The sequence below is a fragment of the Notothenia rossii genome (assembly GCF_949606895.1).
Source record: "Notothenia rossii genome assembly, chromosome: 1".
NCBI classification, from domain to species: domain Eukaryota; kingdom Metazoa; phylum Chordata; class Actinopteri; order Perciformes; family Nototheniidae; genus Notothenia; species Notothenia rossii.
In genome coordinates, this window is record NC_136912.1 from 78,868,905 (window position 1) to 78,886,264 (window position 17,360).

The 17,360-nt window shown below is 36.4% G+C and overlaps 3 protein-coding genes across 3 annotated transcripts in view; 1 reads left to right on the plus strand and 2 right to left on the minus strand.

Moving 5' to 3' along the window:
• Positions 1–179: 179 nt before the first annotated feature.
• On the minus strand, positions 180–9,048 carry LOC307021067 (pyroglutamyl-peptidase 1-like). The gene is made up of 5 exons (XM_079652840.1): positions 8,887–9,048; positions 7,121–7,173; positions 5,535–5,651; positions 4,863–5,095; positions 180–2,805 (listed from the first exon to the last, which is right to left on the minus strand). Exons 1-5 carry the CDS (start codon positions 8,918–8,920, stop codon positions 2,607–2,609), a joined length of 636 nt encoding a protein of 211 aa, XP_079508966.1. The 5' UTR covers positions 8,921–9,048; the 3' UTR covers positions 180–2,606.
• Positions 9,049–9,870: 822 nt separating this feature from the next.
• lsm4 (LSM4 homolog, U6 small nuclear RNA and mRNA degradation associated) lies at positions 9,871–13,088 on the plus strand. Its single transcript, XM_079652849.1, has 5 exons — positions 9,871–9,999; positions 10,559–10,600; positions 10,824–10,922; positions 11,474–11,657; positions 12,250–13,088. The coding sequence occupies exons 1-5, from the start codon at positions 9,997–9,999 to the stop codon at positions 12,366–12,368; spliced, it is 447 nt and encodes a 148-aa protein (XP_079508975.1). The 5' UTR covers positions 9,871–9,996; the 3' UTR covers positions 12,369–13,088.
• A 537-nt stretch (positions 13,089–13,625) lies between these two features.
• The window catches only part of LOC307019588 (E3 ubiquitin-protein ligase rnf213-alpha-like), a 48,422-nt gene continuing 44,687 nt past the window's right edge, over positions 13,626–17,360 (minus strand). The window contains exons 64-65 of the mRNA XM_079650595.1: positions 17,165–17,343; positions 13,626–16,355 (exon numbers count right to left, since the gene is read on the minus strand). Of these exons, the coding sequence (XP_079506721.1) occupies positions 16,190–16,355; positions 17,165–17,343 (345 nt within the window). The 3' untranslated portion in view covers positions 13,626–16,189. The remainder of the gene's footprint in view (positions 16,356–17,164; positions 17,344–17,360) is intronic.

Below are 17,360 nucleotides of genomic sequence, written 5' to 3' on the forward strand. Positions count from 1 at the left end.
ATCTTATTCCCGGGGATCAAAACAACAAAGACCTCTATAGGATAAATGAATTGTTAGACAGTCTTAAGGAAATATCAATCTTGCAAAGACATTTAGTTTCTTTACTCGATTGTGCTTAAAATTCTAATTATTTAGTTTACAATTAAACACTTACATTTTAACAAGGCATATTCCCAGTCTCAGGTAGTCAGATAGTTTAATGTTTACTTTAGTACAAGAAACAATACAACATACTAAATGTTGCCCTTCATAAAAAACAAACAGTATTGAAATACTACATAAGTAAACGCAATGCATCCAAAGAATAACAAATATTCTTAAAGCGCTAACAGTAAAAATACTTGTTATGCAGAACGACCACAACATATAAAATCTTACATTGCTTACATTTAAAACAAATTGAGTACAGTAAACCATGAGTCCAGATGTCCTTCCAATTATCTGCGACACAGCGTTGCTTCATAGTGACATCTATCCTCTATGATATGGCCTTTTATGTCAACACCTCCAACTTTATATTAGCACAGTTGACAAGTAAATACATGCATTTGATATACATAACTGATAAGTTAATAGACATTGTTGTAATAAGAGACAACTTGTAATACTTAACTCTCTTTATTTCAAAGCCTTTCATTTTAAAAGCCAAGATTACCTGTTGTAACAGTGCTTTGTTAATGTCAGAAACAGAAGACAGTTCTCAGAGGATTCTGCCTAAACAGAGAAACTCAATAAATCACAGAACCATAATGTTATTGTACAAGAGAACACACACACAGATACAAAAAAACGTGTTTTTGAGGTAGCCACACATCTGAATGGACAGCATCAGTAATATATCTTTGAACTGACCTGCTGAGTATTTTAAGGCCTTTTCATAACATACATAAAGAACAGCAAGGCACAGGGTCAGAGGTCATCACATTTGTAAACTTGAGGCTTTCACTTTTGTGAGCAACATTTTAGGGGGCAGCTCCTCCACAACCTTTTCACTTCTCAGCACTCACAAACCAACACAGTAAAATATCAGCACCTACAACTCAGAACAACAACCTCACCGTCTCACCTCTTTTAACAAGTCCATAAGAGTTGTTGAAAGAAACAGTTGTTTTAGTTGTTAGTTTAACGAAAAAGTTAAAATTAAGGTTTGAGAAGAACTTCAGTTCTGTTCAGCTCAGTGCTCCAGGATGCTAGCTTGTGGCACAAACCATGTTGCTGGCATTTCAAATGATACACACAGCTGAAAAATAATGTCAATTTACTCAAATGTAGTGGGATCAACTTGATGAAAAAACATTTGATTTAAATCTCATGAAAGGCCAATGGACTGCTGCAGCTCTAAGTAGTTTGCTTCCCAAGACTAGTTATGGAGTCTAATACAGACACATCGATTTTCTGTGGATACACAGGGTGCTGAAGTAAAGTGAAGGCCATTTAATAATAATTAAGTCTATAGTAAATCTGATCAAGCTGAAACTGTGTTTGTTCACATAGGCTTTTTGACGACTCAGCTGGTATACACAGTGGAACAGAAAAACCTTTAAAAAGACATAAAACAGAACATATAACTGGAAGAGGCACCATCACAAACAGTGAAGGAATCTGCTGCATTTTGTTAAACAGGTCAAAACAAACCAAAGCTCAGGAATATAAAGCGAAACACACCAACAAAGCATACCTCACATGCATCATAATAATAATTAGAACATATGGATCTGTCTTGTCTGAAAGTTAAGTTGACTGAAAATAAAAATGGTAAATGCTAGGATTCACATGGCTACAAGTTCTGTCCATATTCCGGACTAAGTAAAAATGTAAAAACAAGATAAAGGAAGTGCTACAGAAATAGAAATGACAGGCCCAACTCTGAACTGAGAGTCCAACTTCATCAAATCAAATCCTCAGGTAAAATAAGCAGCTATATCTGATTCAATGAAGGGAGCGAGCAACAGAAAGCTTTTGATCAAGGAAAAAGGTAAAAAGATATTAATCATTATATTAAATAAACACAACTTTCAAGACACATCTCCCATGAGAAGAGTGTTTCATTTAATCTGTCCAATGTCTGTGGTAATAATTGCAATGCTTTATATTTTCTAATTGTGCAGCCTTGATATCATTCTATAAAACCTACCACTAAATCACTGAACTCGAGATCTGTAAAATAACACTGCACTGCCTGAAGGGCCAGGTCTCAATGAGGGGTTTTTGTTTTGTCAGAGTTGGGCCAATAAAACTGTGGGGGAATATGAGCTGGAACCAACCCGTTCCCTGATTAAATAACCTTTGTAAAAGAAGGCAAAAATAACAACTTCTTATAAAGAAAAAGGACTCAAGAAACAATTCAACATCAAGTGTGAAATGGCACAGTTAGGCTTGAGACTCCCATTATATCTTCTCACCATCGGGAGACATAAAAACACAACTGAGTCAGGGCTAGAAAAACATGAAGACCAAGAGAGACAAACGCTGGAGACAAACTGAAGTTTTCCTTCTATCCAAGTAAAGACAAAAATAAAAAGAGAAGAAGTTCGGCTACTTGTGGTTAAGTGCAATTTCTCTTTTGTGGTGAGGGTTGGAGAGGCTGGTTGGCATCTGGAGGTCACTTAGTGGAAGTGCTGCTGCTGGCAGTGGATTTTCTCTTCGGCCTGGTCTATAAGCTCCAGCATCTCCTGGATGATGGCCTGCAGCGCCCGGCCCAGGTCTTCCCCGCTGTAAGGCTTTCCCAGAGGAGGCACATGAACGAAGGCAGAGCGACCATGGCTCAGGTGCAGAGACGTGTAGTAGGTGAAATCACACAGATACCTGTTGAGGGAGAAAGGATAGCATCTGTACATCTCTGCAAACCTTCCCTATAGATTAGCAATACATGATTTGTTCTACCACTAGGGATGTCAATATTAAACATTGATAAAAGACTTGAGTTTGGTGGCAGCGTGGTACAGGGTGGGAGGTAGTTAGGATGTTCATTGTTCAGGAGGTTTTCACCATATCCACGTTCAAATTTTAATAAAAAATCTGTGTTTCTTCAATGCTGTGCAAATGCCGCAAAATCTTGCTCAGCTTGTTTCTTTCACATCTTAATATCTAGATGTCGGATGACAACATCCTTATTGCTTTTTAAATGTATAATTAAAAGCTACCAAGATCTGGCTAAAACCTCACCTTCTGGCAAACAACCACACTGCGGAGGCATGCTCAAAGTGGATGAAGCCACTACAGATGACCAAATCAAACAGGCCGCTGCTTTGATTATAATTACAGATTTCCTTAGGTTGGACATTTGTCGGAAACATTTACAGTTGCAAGAAAAAGTATGTGAACCCTTTGGAACTACCTGGATTTCTGCATAAATTGGTCATAAAATGTGTTCTGATCTTCATCTAAGTCACAACAATAGACAAACACAGTCTGCTTAAGCTAAAACCACACAAACAATTATATGTTTTTTAATGTTTTTATTGAGCACACCATGTAAACATTCACAGTGCAGGGTGGAAAAAGTATGCGAACCCTTGGATTTAATAACTGGTCGACCCTCCTTTGGCAGCAATAACCTCAACCAAACGTTTCCTATAGTTGCATATCAGACCTGCACAACGGTCAGGAGGAATTTTGGACCATTCCTCTTTACAAAACTGTTTCAGTTCAGCAATATTCTTGGGATGTCTGGTGTGAATCGCTCTCTTGAGGTCATGCCACAGCATCTCAATTGGGTTGAGGTCAGGACTCTGACTGGGCCAATCCAGAAGGCCTATTTTCTTCTGTTGAAGCCATTCTGTTGTTGATTTACTTCTGTGCTTTGGGTCGTTGTCCTGTTGCATCACCCATCTTCTGTTGAGCTTCAATTGGTGGACAGATGGCCTTAAGTTCTCCAGCAAAATGTCTTGATAAACTTGAGAATTCATTTTTCCGTCGATGATGGCAATCTGTCCAGGCCCTGAGGCAGCAAAGCAGCCCCAAACCATGACGCTCCCTCCACCATACTTCACAGTTGGGATGAGGTTTTGATGTTGGTGTGCTGTGCCTTTTTTTCTCCACACATAGCGTTGTGTGTTCCTTCCAAACAACTCAACTTTGGTTTCATCTGTCCACAGAATATTTTGCCAGTAGTGCTGTGGAACATCCAGGTGCTCTTTTGCAAACTTCAAACGTTCAGCAATGTTTTTTCTGGACAGCAGTGGCTTCCTCCATTTTATGAGCAACTTATGCAGAAATCCAGGTAATTCCAAAGGGTTCACATACTTTTTCTTGCAACTGTATATAATAGGTCTAGTCCTTTTTTAAAAGATTTTAATGTGGAAACATATCATATGTATTGACAACAATATTAAGATCAGATAAACTAACCACTATTATAACTCATATCTAAGCATGGCTGATACGAGTTTATCACAGATACATCAGTGTCAGCACGTTTATCAGCTGGTTTGTGAAATAAATTATAGTACGTAATGCCACACTTAGTTGCCAGTTTCCTTAAGTACACCAAGCTAAAACTAATTCAGTCCAATTCTACATTCATTAATTGTCCTAATTAAGTGTTTTATGAAGGCTATAATGTGTTGGTCAGATTTGCACAGACGGGACTGATTTGACTTATTTTTTTAACAACCCACAACATCCCACTTCCAAACACAGTTTCACTTCAGCTTTCAGTCAAACATAATGCAAATTGTTTAATCAAATGTAGGTCTCAATGCAGAGAGTGAATATAGTTGATGTCTGATGTGTGTGTTCAACAAAGTTCAGGAATGTGTTTTCATGGCTTTATCACTTTAGGACCTGAAGCATGTGTCTGATAGGTGTGAAGCGAAACAAAAAGCTTATTCAGACAATATATTTTTGTTCTAAATCCTTACCTTCCAGCATCTTTGGAGACAGACACAGCTACTCCCAGCCCTGAGGAGGTCACTCTCTTACAGACTGATTCCATGTCAATGACTGAGTTGATACAGTCAGGGCCTCCCACAATGCAACACTGTGAATCAGGACAGAAGCTGCTGTTGTCCAGGCCCTTGTAGCCGTGATTTCTGCCACACTTCTCCAACGTGACAGTGGTGGCCATACCTGAGACTCCAACATGAACCACCAACTGGCAGACAAAGGAAGCAATAAAAGCACACATCAGAATTCATATCATATTACTGTCAAGAAGGACAAATTATTCGCAATACGCCTGTGGCATCATCTTCTCTGCACCTGAGGTCTCTAATGAAAGAAGCTAATTATTCTTTTATTAGAAACAAATCAAAGGTCTGAGCCTAAGAACCACTAAACAGAGCCCTTCTAAACCAGAATATCAATGTTGTCATTTTCTTACGTAATTGAATTCAACAACAGGTCTCATGATCTGATTGTTCTCAGGGCCTAAAGTAGATCCAATCATACTTTTAAATTGCCTTTACACAAGACCTGTGAATCCTGTGGCAATAAAATGAGACCTACACTGGAACTGAGGCAGACAAGAGTTGTTGTATTAAAGTCTTAAAAGGGCAATAGTGTGGAGAGGTTAGTCCACATTCTCCTCTTACCTGTGGATGATGCTTCTTCCATAATGAAGGAACCAAACTCTGGACTGTCTGGTACTCTACAGGAACCTCGGACACATGCAGGTCCACTTCACTGCCCAGTCCGAGCTTCTTCAGTTCCTGACGAACAAACACATCAAAGCTGAAATCCTTTTTTTCATTTTAAAAATAGACAAAATGGTGGAACTTTGATTCTAGTGTTAATATTATGTTATAACGTAGAGAAACTAGATCTATTAACTTTTATAAGAAACAACAACAACCTTCTTTTCCCTTTTCCATCTGTGTTTCCATCTTGTAAATTAAAACAGCCAATTGACCTTAAAATATGTCCTTAAATTTGCCCTATGTCGGGTTAAGGGTACTGACACTGACTGTTATCCCACCCAATGGGAAAAACCTTACATTAACGTGATGTCACCACTTTCAACTAGACCCTTTAAATGAATGCACAGCTTCAGATTAGGATTGTGCATGGTGTCTTTAAACTGTGAACATTTGAATATTCCTGGGTCACTAGTTTGCACGTTAGCGTTCATTTTTAAATCTAAAGCTTTAAGCTATTTTGTTTCACAATAGACATTTTTCCAAATCTCTTTAAATATATCCATTTGTATTACAATCTTTGAGATGTTTGTTTAACATTTTTATTTGAGATTTTTATCCATAACAAAAATCTATTCAGAACCAATGATAATAATATATGTTAATGATCCCTATTTGAATTGGTATAAGTCGAAAGGTAATTTTTTTTGCAGTTTCTCGTCTCGCCTTGTGCTTTCCAAATAACATTATTTAAAAAAATGGCTATACACAATTGTTTTAAATAGTATGAGAAGCGCCAGATGGGAAAGATGGAATCATACATATTATAAGTAAGATAAATCTGTGTCAAATTCACAGTCAGTGGACTGACGCCTCCCCCCATCTCTCTGCAGGACAATCAGCCCTGGACACTGACCCCCACCTATTGAAGAGTCTTGTTTGACCACGTCTCTGACCCCGCCACAAAGTGGCCTTTTGTTTGCCTTTAATATCCTTATCAAGTCTGTCTAGACACCCTGACAACCACTGTCACCCCCCACATGCAGTTTGTCCAGCAGGACATGGAGAGCCTCGACACGCTGCTGCACGGTGAGAAACCGGCCGGTAACTATCAGAGCATCATGTGACCGCCTCGAAAACAGGCTCCACACAAAAAGCTCATTACGAAAAGACACAATTGCTCATATGTTATTTTATTTATTACAAATATTAACAATTCACCATGAAGACTACTTACTGTACTCAAGGTCAGGTCTTGACTAAAAACATTATAAGCTTCATTTAGTTAGTATGCCATATTTAGGGGTGATCAGTGGTTATGTTTACACTCCAAGTTGAATAGAAAGCATTTTGTAAAAGGTCTAGTTAATTAATTATTTATGCAAAGTCAAGAAATTGTTTGTAAAAATGCTTTAATTGCAAACAGATGAATCAAACAGTCTGGGTTTAACCTAAACACACTGATGGTCATACTGATGTCTGTTTGATTCTTTAAAACATATTGAATATGGGAATTCAAAGAGAAATAGAGGGGCAAAACATACCTGTACTGCTATCCAGCTGGCGTTGACGGTGTGCTCTCCAAATGGCCCAAAACCTGCAAAACAGGTACGTTATTTTAGTTGCTGTCTGGTTGGTTTCTACACATAATTATGTAAACTTGCATTGCACTAACAGAATACTATTATACATCTTACTGCAATCTTTAAGTAGTTGTACGGGTATGAATAGAAATACATTTAAATGTATTATCATATGACTGCTAGATACTCTCATACATTTTATTTGTAAATTACTAGCTGAATATTGCATTTGTACTATAAAGTAGTTGAGACGTACACAGACCTAACATTTCCAAAATATTAGATTTTCAGAAAAAAACTGAAATGTGTATGTCTAGGTTTCTGTTGAATAGCCAAATTCAAATCAATCACTTTCTCTAAAAGTCACTCCATGCATCACTCCATACGACCTATCAAATCTCAGCAGCGGCCTATGGATATTCACTCAGGCTTGTTTATATAGGGATCTATAACTGATCTCCTTCCACCAACCCTTCCAAGGGTCAGTGGGTCCCTGGGGGTTGGGTGGAGGGGGACCAGTCTGTCTGACAGGCAGCTGAAAAGGAGCAGAGTGAGGGGCCGACAGCTGCTAGCCGCCCCGCTATTGTGAAGGTGCTGTTCCCAGGCAATATACGCGTCTCGTATCAGCTGGGACTGCCAGCTTCTGCACCCCTTTGTGTCTGAAAACTCTCTGCTGCTGTTATACTCCGCAGATTCAATATTCAAGCCTGTAGTTTGTGCATTTAGTAAACTTTATATTAAAGTGGCTGGAACTGAAGTTTCAGTGAGTCTTGTTTTGGTAAACCAACAAAAGAACACCATAGTTTAACATCAATATTGATTTATATTGTAATATCTCTGTAAACATTACTTGTTCTTAAATGAATGGTTGTGCAAAATGTGTTTCCTAAAATGAATCTTAAAGCAGCTTTTATGGGAGGAGACAGCCCAAAAAAAGAACAGTTACATTTCCAGACTTTCATTTTATAATGCAAAGCAATGTGATATATGATGTAAAATGGATGAGCTTCACACAGACACTGGACAGAACATAATACTGTTAGGATATGTATAACTGGTACACAATCATTGGTTTGTTATTATGTTATTTATTTGAAACACTTTGCCCAGCTCTGTAATGAAACCATGTCTGGACGAGGCCTGGTGAGGAAAACAAGTCCAACTGTTGTGAAACAATTAACATAAAACCATGAAGAAAAAGCCCTACAGCAGCTATTTCTTTAACAGGAACTTGAACAGGTTTTCACTATCACTACAAAATACCGCCATAAAACATAAAACAGTCTTTTAGACAATTGTATACATTACTCATTTGTTCTGTTTTTTTTAAATTTATTTATATTTATTATTTTTGAAACACATAAATAAAGTGAAAGATAAAGAACATATCTTTGATCCATTAGATTTGTACTGAAACTCGGTTTATTAACGTGTTTAGCGTTACATGGCCTTCGAAGTAAGACAGGAAACAACAACGGAAAGATAATTTCGTCTAGCTTATCAGCAACACTAATTGTATGTATAAAAAACATACTAAATACCTGATATGTTGTTGTTAATATTACTAGTAAGCAAAACGTTTCTTTAAACTGACTGGCAGCGGAGTAAAGCAGTAACGGTCTGACGCCATTAACGCTAGCAGTTGTCACCTCCACAACTTTTCCTCCACTTCACCCCGATGTTCAGTCTGCATACACGACAACAATGGCTGGAAAAAAACAACTAACCTGTAACGACCACCGTCCGTTTACTGTTGTCCATCTCCCGTCCTGTTGCAGAGTATTTTCTGCCTTTTTTCTGGTTTTTATTGTGAACCAGGACCGCAAAGAGAGACAGTTCCCTCCACAGCTGACGGCTCCGTCTGCCAGACACCAAACAAACAACCGGCCTGCTGCTGCCTGTAGGCTGCGTCAGGCGTGACGTCATTACGTAAGCAATAATATGATGATTTTTATTTAGGACAAAGATTGTTCGTACATTTCACGTGCCCAATTGATGGTTTTGATGTTTATTTTGTAAAGTAATAAGAAGAAACTTAATTTTTGTGTGAAAGGCAATACACTGTCAATGTATGATTCTGGAAAAACAAGAACATGAGAATTGATACCCAATACAAATATTATTTTAGACAAGAAACCTAGGATTTAAAATGTTACCAAAACGAGAACGTTGTTTATTTTATTTCAATGTATTACATTAACTGAAGAAATACCATATCCATAAAGTCACGTTTTCAAGCTCTTTTAAAGGTAAAATAAGAAAATATGTTGACTATAAACCTCACTATAACTATAAACTATAAACTATAAACCTGCCCATATAGTTAATATACTATATTTTTACAAGATTTTTTGTTTTATTTAATCTCCTACCGTTTCTCAAAAAGTATTAATATTAATATTGGTTCATTAATGAATTCGATTTTTAATTTTTGTTGTCAATAAAGCTGAACATTATTTCAAAATCCGCACTGTTTATGGGTCCTTTAAAAGATTACAGCAATGGGTAACACATTTTTATATGGTTGCTCTGTCTGTCTGACTATTTCTGGAGCACACATTAAAAGGACAATCATAGCTTTGATAGTATGGAAATAATAACTATAAACCGCTATAAACACATATTTTTCTTCACCAACCTTAGGCACTCCATTCTATATTTTGATTGCATTGCAGTGACTGCTGTTGACGACAGAGGGCAGCATCTTATAATACAGCCGTTATCACACACCATACCGCCGGAAATAACGAAGAAGACGAAGGAGGTTTTGTAAATTTGTGTCAGTGAAGGGCCTAGACAAAAAGTGAAACACAAAACAATAAAGACATACTATCACAATGGTGAGTATTTAATTTGTACTGTTACGATAACACGTTAATAGCTACCTTTTTAGGTTTTCGTTGGCACGCTTGCTGCTCAGCTAACTGTTAGCAGCTCTGTAGCGCTTGGTCACACAATGCTGTGCTAGCCAAGTGAAATTAGCTTACGTTACGGTATCTAAACTAAACATAATTGACAAAGTGGCTGTTTTAAAATGCGTGCAGACTTTACATGCAGCAACAAATAAAGTTGATATTGTGCCGAAGTTGTGAGCTTGCTACTTAAAACTCGAAAAAAAGTATGTGTTTGCCTCATTGCGGTAAATATGGCGAGTTAGCGCACATGACAGTGTATGATAAACAGTGTTTAAACACTCCAGATAAATCACTGGTCGAGGATATTATCATGACGTACAAAACTAATTTGTATACATTTTTTATTTATGGCAAAGTATTATATTATAACTATTTCAAATTACAATTTTTTTTAAACTGAACACTTAATAACATAAGATAACTTATAGCTTATTTTCATGATTCTTTATCAAGGTATAATATGTGTTTTTCTGTCCTTTTCCAGCTACCACTATCTCTGCTTAAGACTGCCCAGAACCATCCTATGGTGAGAAGACACTGAAGCCTTCTTGTTATGGCTGCAGATGGAACAGCAACTTATTTCACTTTCTTTTATCTTTACATTACTTCATTAATTATTTGGCATGTTAACTGTGACGTAATTATAAGTTGTTTTATCCATGACTTGTGCTTTAGTATCTTTCATCCAGCCTGCAATTTGTAGCCTGGACTCTAAAACAGCTGGTTTTATGTTTCCCTTCTCTCTTCAGCTGGTGGAGCTGAAAAATGGAGAGACGTATAACGGGCACCTGGTCAGCTGTGACAACTGGATGAACATAAACCTGAGAGAAGTCATCTGCACCTCGAGGGTAAAGCTGAGCTCTGGTCTCACATCTCTGCCTTCACTAACACTTTAGACGTAGTGCTACTGACAGTTATAAAGTATCTCTCCTATTTAGTTTGGTTTGTTTTTTGACATGTAAACAGTTACACAAATAATTTGAGACACAAACTGAAAACAAAGAATGGCACACTTGAGGCTTGCAGCTTACATTTATTTTCTATATTAATTGCATTATTAACTGCTGATTCTTATAGATTTATTGTTAGGTCTATAAAACGAGTTACAAATGTCCATCCTAGTCTCAAGTCAAAGATGATGTCTTTAAATGCCTTGTTTTGTCAGAACCAAAGATATTCAGTTTAGTGGAATATGACAACTGAGAAAAGCAGAACATCTTAACATTGAAGTCAACTAATCCTCGCAGCTCTAAATAACTATTTAAAACAGCACAACCTTACATACAGCTCCTCTTCAGACCAAAGAGCTATAGACTGAAGCTGGTTGTGCATACCTTCTTTACAAAGCACAGCCACATTAAGATTAGAATGCATTGACAGCCCCTCTCCACTCTAACAGGATGGAGATAAGTTCTGGAGGATGCCTGAGTGCTACATCAGAGGAAGTACCATCAAGTACCTGCGAATCCCCGATGAGATCATCGACATGGTGAAGGAGGAGGTGGTGTCGAAGGGCCGCGGACGTGGAGGCCCCCAGCAGAACAAACAGCAGGGCAAAGGAAGAGGAGGAGGAGTCGGCCGAGGTGAGTGGAACGGCTTTCTTTTGTGCCTTTGGTCATAACATTGATATTGCCATGACAGTTTAAGTTTGTTTCCTAATTTCTCATAATATAAAGTCCACATACTCTCAGGAGCATCAAGTCTAGCCCTAAAGATGTGTAAATAAAATCTCAGAATGCATTGTAAGGTTTAAAAGGTGAGAAATGTAATTATATAGCAAAACCTGGCATTAACTTTTTAATTTATTTATTTAGTGAAATGTACATTTTGTCATACTGTAACACAAATATTGTAGCATTCTCTATATTTGTCATGTACTTTAATGTTTGTTAAAGACAACATTTCCTCAAGGTAGTCTTTAACATATACTTATCATAGAAAAATCTAATAAAAAACAAAGAAAAAAACCTAAAGTAAAAATCAAAAACCGGCAAACTGTCAGCTATATTAACGAAAATGTCTAATAAATAATTAAAAAAAAAATGTATACCATCATGCCGATTACCTATGAGATTCTACGTTTTTATTTATTTACTGAAACGTACATTTTTTTCATACAGTAACAAAAATATTGTAGCATTCTCTATATTTGTATTTATACATGTCTGTTGTCAGGTCTGTTTGGCGGTCGTGGCAGAGGGATGTCTGGGCCGGGCCGAGGCCAGCAGCAGCAGCTGCAGCTGCAGCAGGATAAGAAACCAGGCAAACCACAGGGCATGAAGAACCAGCACTGAGTGAACATTACAGCTTCAACATCCTATCATCTGAGTGATTTCTCCTTCAGTACATGTTTCCTTCTGCTGTGATGTTTGTCTGGACTGCCCACTGCAGAAATCACACTGAGACGTGAAGAGAAGCTGTGCGTTTGCACCGAATTTAGTTTTTTAGTATCTGTAAGTTGGTGTAACATTTTCTTTTAGTATGATCATGCATCAGTAAGAGCTGACTGCTTTAGTATCGTCCTTGTGTCATTACAACTTTGCAAAAACCTTTTGTGTCATCAATCACATTGTGTTATCTAAAATCAGTTCTCCTTCAGTTGTTACACTGGTAGAGGCTTTTAGTTGTCGTTTTGTCAACTTGTCTCCTCAGGTGTAATTCTCATGGCAGACAAACTGCCCAGCCCCAAATTCTGTTGCACAAATTCCTTTTTTAACTTGCTCTTCACTCTTGTGTTGTTTGTGATGTTCTGTGGCTTGTCTGCGCCTATGGTCCTATCACAACAACAGGTGGATCAATAGACTGGCAGTCGAGGGGGAGAGGTATTCAGTCCCTGAAAAGTAAACATTTTTGTTAAAGCATTTGTGAGACACATTATGATCGTCCGATTTCCAGATTCAAGTTTTTTTTTGTCTGAAATGCATAAGTTTGGTTCATGTTGGTTGGGTTTCATTTTATTTTTGTAACAAAAAATGATGTAATTTATTTACATGAGAATAAAACAACTTTTGTTAGGCAGTCGTTTTCATTTATGGCAATGTTTTTGTCAGCTTTTTTGTGTCATTCAAAACTATTTGGAATCGAACTAATATTTTACTGATCTTCATCCACGTTTCTTCAATATGTTTGCAATTGTAATTGAATGGAAATTACAATAAGTGATTCATGTCCATGCAGGTTAAGTGAACGGTAGGTTTTAAAGTAAAAAAACTAAGCAGAACTGAACGAAATAATTAATTCCATTTAGTATGAATTACAAATAGATCTACATGGAAAATATTCTGTATAATTGGCACAATGGGTAATGATCAAAGTCACAATTTAGGACTATTATGGACAGCTTTAAAGATAAATGTTTAAAGTCTGGATGACTTTCTGAATCTAAGAGTAAAGCCATATCCAGGCTTTCCAACATTTCCATCAATTTGATTTCAAACACTCAAGCGTTACAACAGGCTACGACCAGTCCTGTTTTGGGATATGTACCTAATAAAAACTAGTAACCTGACGGGTAAAGCATATTAGAGAAATCAAAGACAATCAATTACAGGTCAATTGCTATCTACGTTTATTAAAATGTCAAAAGAAATATAAAAAACAACATGCCATGGGAGTTTCCTCTGTTGTACTTTATTGTATGACCGTGCAGATTATAAAAGGTGGTATAAAGTAAAATAAATGTAGAGAGTAATATTCAAAAAGATAATATGAAACACTTACACAGAATATGCTTGTAAATACGTCAACATTTTCCTGAGTAGATCCTGACATATTCCTCAGACAGAAATTCAATTCTCTCAATGAATTCTAATCAATTGACAGCAGAAAAGGACATTTAAAAATAAATTCAAAAAGTAAGGTGTCAGTCCTTCTGCACTAGTTTATTATACCAGTAGTTCTGAGATCCTGTTGGTCAAAAGTAGAGAAAAAAACATCAAAACACAATGATGTTCAAAATTGGAAGACACATTTCTTCTGTACTAGTTTACAATGCAGATTAATTATGTGATTCTGGTGGTCAAGAGTGATATACTGTAATGTTAGTCAAAAAATGTGAAGAGAAATACTTCAAAACATCAAATATAACGGTTAAACTGTACAAAAACATGCTTGCCAAAGTCATACAATAACATGTTTTTGAGTATGAACAGCTTGCTCGTGATAACTACATTTCCTCAAGGTAGTATTTAACATATACTTATCACAGAAACATCTAATAAAGAAACGAAGAAAATAACCTAAAGTAAAAATCAAAAACCGGCAAACTGTATTAAGTAAAATGTCTAAGAAATAATAAAAACATGTTTTATACCACCATGCCGATTACCTCTGAGATTCTGGTGGTCAACAGGAAAATAAATGTTGGTCCAAAAATGTAAAACGTGTCCTTAAAAATACTCCTCAAAGTCATACATCAACATTTCCTGAGTAGATCCTGACATTCTTTCCAAGTGAAAAATGTCAACTCAGACAGTTATCCTTCAAATGATTAAGATAGATTGAAAACACATAAAAAAGAAAATGAACAACTTGCTCATGATAACAGTAAAACTGTTTAAGGCAGCGTTAGGCATGCTTCCTTTTTTTAAGAGCCTCAAGGTTTAGTTTAGTTTTTTCTCTTTCACACAACTTTTACAGAAAAATCATCACAATAAAAACAAAAAAAGGCTAATTAAATAATACATTGAAAAGGCAGAAACGGAAATATAAAAACGAAATTCAAAAAAGTAAAGTATAATATTCCTTCTGCACTGGTTTATTATACCACTATGCTGATAAGATATGAGATTCTGCTGTTCAAAATTAAAATACGTGTCAAAAAATGTATAGGAAAAGAAACATTAAAAAGGTTATCACCAAGCAACATTTCCTCAAGTCCACCAGTTGTGGCATGTTTGGTAGCCTTTGAGATGTAGTTCTTACAAAAAAATCTATAAAAAAAACAACAAAAAAAAACTTTCAGCTATATTTACTAAAATGTCTAAGTAATGAAAAAAATGCGGAGTAGCCTATCATAAATCTTCTGTACTACTTTTTATACCACCATGCAGATTAGTCATTAGATTCTGGTGGTCAATAGTAAAATAAATGCTGGTCCAAAAATGTAAAAAGTATCCTGAAAAATATGAAGTGAAACAGTTACAAAGTAAATACTCAATCTGGTGGTCAAGAGTGATATACTGTAATGTTAGTCAAAAAATGTGAAGAGAAATACTTCAAAACATCAAATATAACGGTTAAACTGTACAAAAACATGCTTGCCAAAGTCATACAATAACATGTTTTTGAGTATGAACAGCTTGCTCGTGATAACTACATTTCCTCAAGGTAGTATTTAACATATACTTATCACAGAAACATCTAATAAAGAAACGAAGAAAATAACCTAAAGTAAAAATCAAAAACCGGCAAACTGTCAACTATATTAAGTAAAATGTCTAAGAAATAATAAAAACATGTTTTATACCACCATGCCGATTACCTCTGAGATTCTGGTGGTCAACAGGAAAATAAATGTTGGTCCAAAAATGTAAAACGTGTCCTTAAAAATACTCCTCAAAGTCATACATCAACATTTCCTGAGTAGATCCTGACATTCTTTCCAAGTGAAAAATGTCAACTTAAACAGTTACCCTTCAAATGATTAAAATAGATTAAAAATAGATTGACAAAACATAGTAAATGTTTCATCAAGTTCAGTTTCAGTGTGCTTCATTGTTTTTAAGGGCCTCAAGGTTTAGGTTCCTTTTTTAGTCACACGTAACTTTCACAGAAAAATCCATACAAACAGAAACAAAAGGCAAATAAACTATCCCATCTGTTGCAGGCATATCGTTAGCAAGATTTGATTAAAACAAATAAAATGTAAAGATTCATATTTCTTCTGTACTAATTCCTTATACCACTCGGCAGAAACGTTCTGAGATTCTGGTGGTCAATACCAAAATACATAATCCTGAGAAAACATAAAATAAAAAAAGTATGTTTAGCTTCAATGTATTCTTTAAGTTGTAAAATAAAAACCAATAACAGCAAAGGAAAAAGGAAAAGGAAAATCAACATTTTTGGTTTTGAGAATGTATGATTAACCTGATAAACTCAAATGTCTCTTAAATCATCCAGTCCATCCCTCAGTCATCAAGTCCTGCTTGGCTGTGACGGTGTATTTCCAGGTCTCCACAATCTGAGACATCATGAGATTGGCAGGAAACCTTTCCTCCACATAAGCAGGCACTTCCACTTCTTTACGGTCCATGTAGGCACACACCGTCTCTTTAACACTATACAAAAGGGAAAGGTTTGTGTGATGATAAGGACCCTGTTAACTTACAGAAACAAAAAGGTTCAGTGCCAATATCAGGGTGGTTTTTTCAAAGTGATTATTTTATGCTTTCATTTACATTTACTGATGACTGGCCAAGGCTGTGAATGCCAACCACGGAGCACATGTTTTTACTTCTCTCGTTACGACAAGGCTGTTCAAGTTTGTAAACATTGATTGAACCAAAATTATGTGAATTAATTAAGCAAGTTCAAAATATATATTTGTTTCCCTATTAAGGGACTACTACATTCTGAGGGCTTATTTCTTTTTTTTCCTTTAATATTTGTACTAGGTTAATTGTGCAGTACAACACAGGCCAGTTGAAGATACCTAAACCAAGGATAAATCTACTCAAATACTACTGTATTTAACAAAGTGTAATAGCAATGGACTCTTGACTCCGCAATTTAACAAACACCAGAGTCATTATCAAGGAAGCATTAAGATAACTTGAATTTGAAGAATTGAATGTAGACAATGTCATATATGTAGAAAGGGGCAATGCACAATCTAGAGATATGTGTCAACATTTCTTTTAAATTGATTAACATTTTCAAGCATAAGATCCCATGTTTTTTTATAGCTGCATTATTCTAAATATTGACATATTTGAAATGTATCTTGCACAAGATCTATGTTGGGATGAAAAGTGAATTTAAACGATGTTTGGCTGCATAATATTTATCAGAACTGACCATTATATCTTCAGGGATATTGGGAGGAACAGTTGCATTAACAACTACATATGTAGTTTATCAGGATTACCTCCAGGCTGGGTTGAAGTCATCGATGGCCCTCGGCCGGCCCAGATTCAGCAGGAGGAACTCGTGCATCTCAAGAAGCCATTGGTCCACATTTCCTCTGGACACGAAGCCTTTCAGCTCAGTCTTGTTTTCCTCTGTCAGCGGCATCAGGTACTCTGATGGATACCCCGAAAAGGGCTCCTTTTTATAGAAACATG

What these genes read in the sequence shown, in the direction of transcription:
- lsm4 (XM_079652849.1), top strand. An exon ending in CTGCCCAGAACCATCCTATG is followed by an intron (nt 10,601 to 10,823) that starts GTGAGAAGACAC and finishes TTCTCTCTTCAG; the next exon opens with CTGGTGGAGCTGAAAAATGG. An exon ending in AAGTCATCTGCACCTCGAGG is followed by an intron (nt 10,923 to 11,473) that starts GTAAAGCTGAGC and finishes CCACTCTAACAG; the next exon opens with GATGGAGATAAGTTCTGGAG.
- LOC307021067 (XM_079652840.1), bottom strand. Translation starts at nt 8,920, where the DNA reads ATGGACAACAGTAAACGGACGGTGGTCGTTACAG. An exon ending in ACGGACGGTGGTCGTTACAG is followed by an intron (nt 7,174 to 8,886) that starts GTTAGTTGTTTT and finishes CCTGTTTTGCAG; the next exon opens with GTTTTGGGCCATTTGGAGAG. An exon ending in GTCTCCAAAGATGCTGGAAG is followed by an intron (nt 2,806 to 4,862) that starts GTAAGGATTTAG and finishes CTCCCTCAACAG; the next exon opens with GTATCTGTGTGATTTCACCT.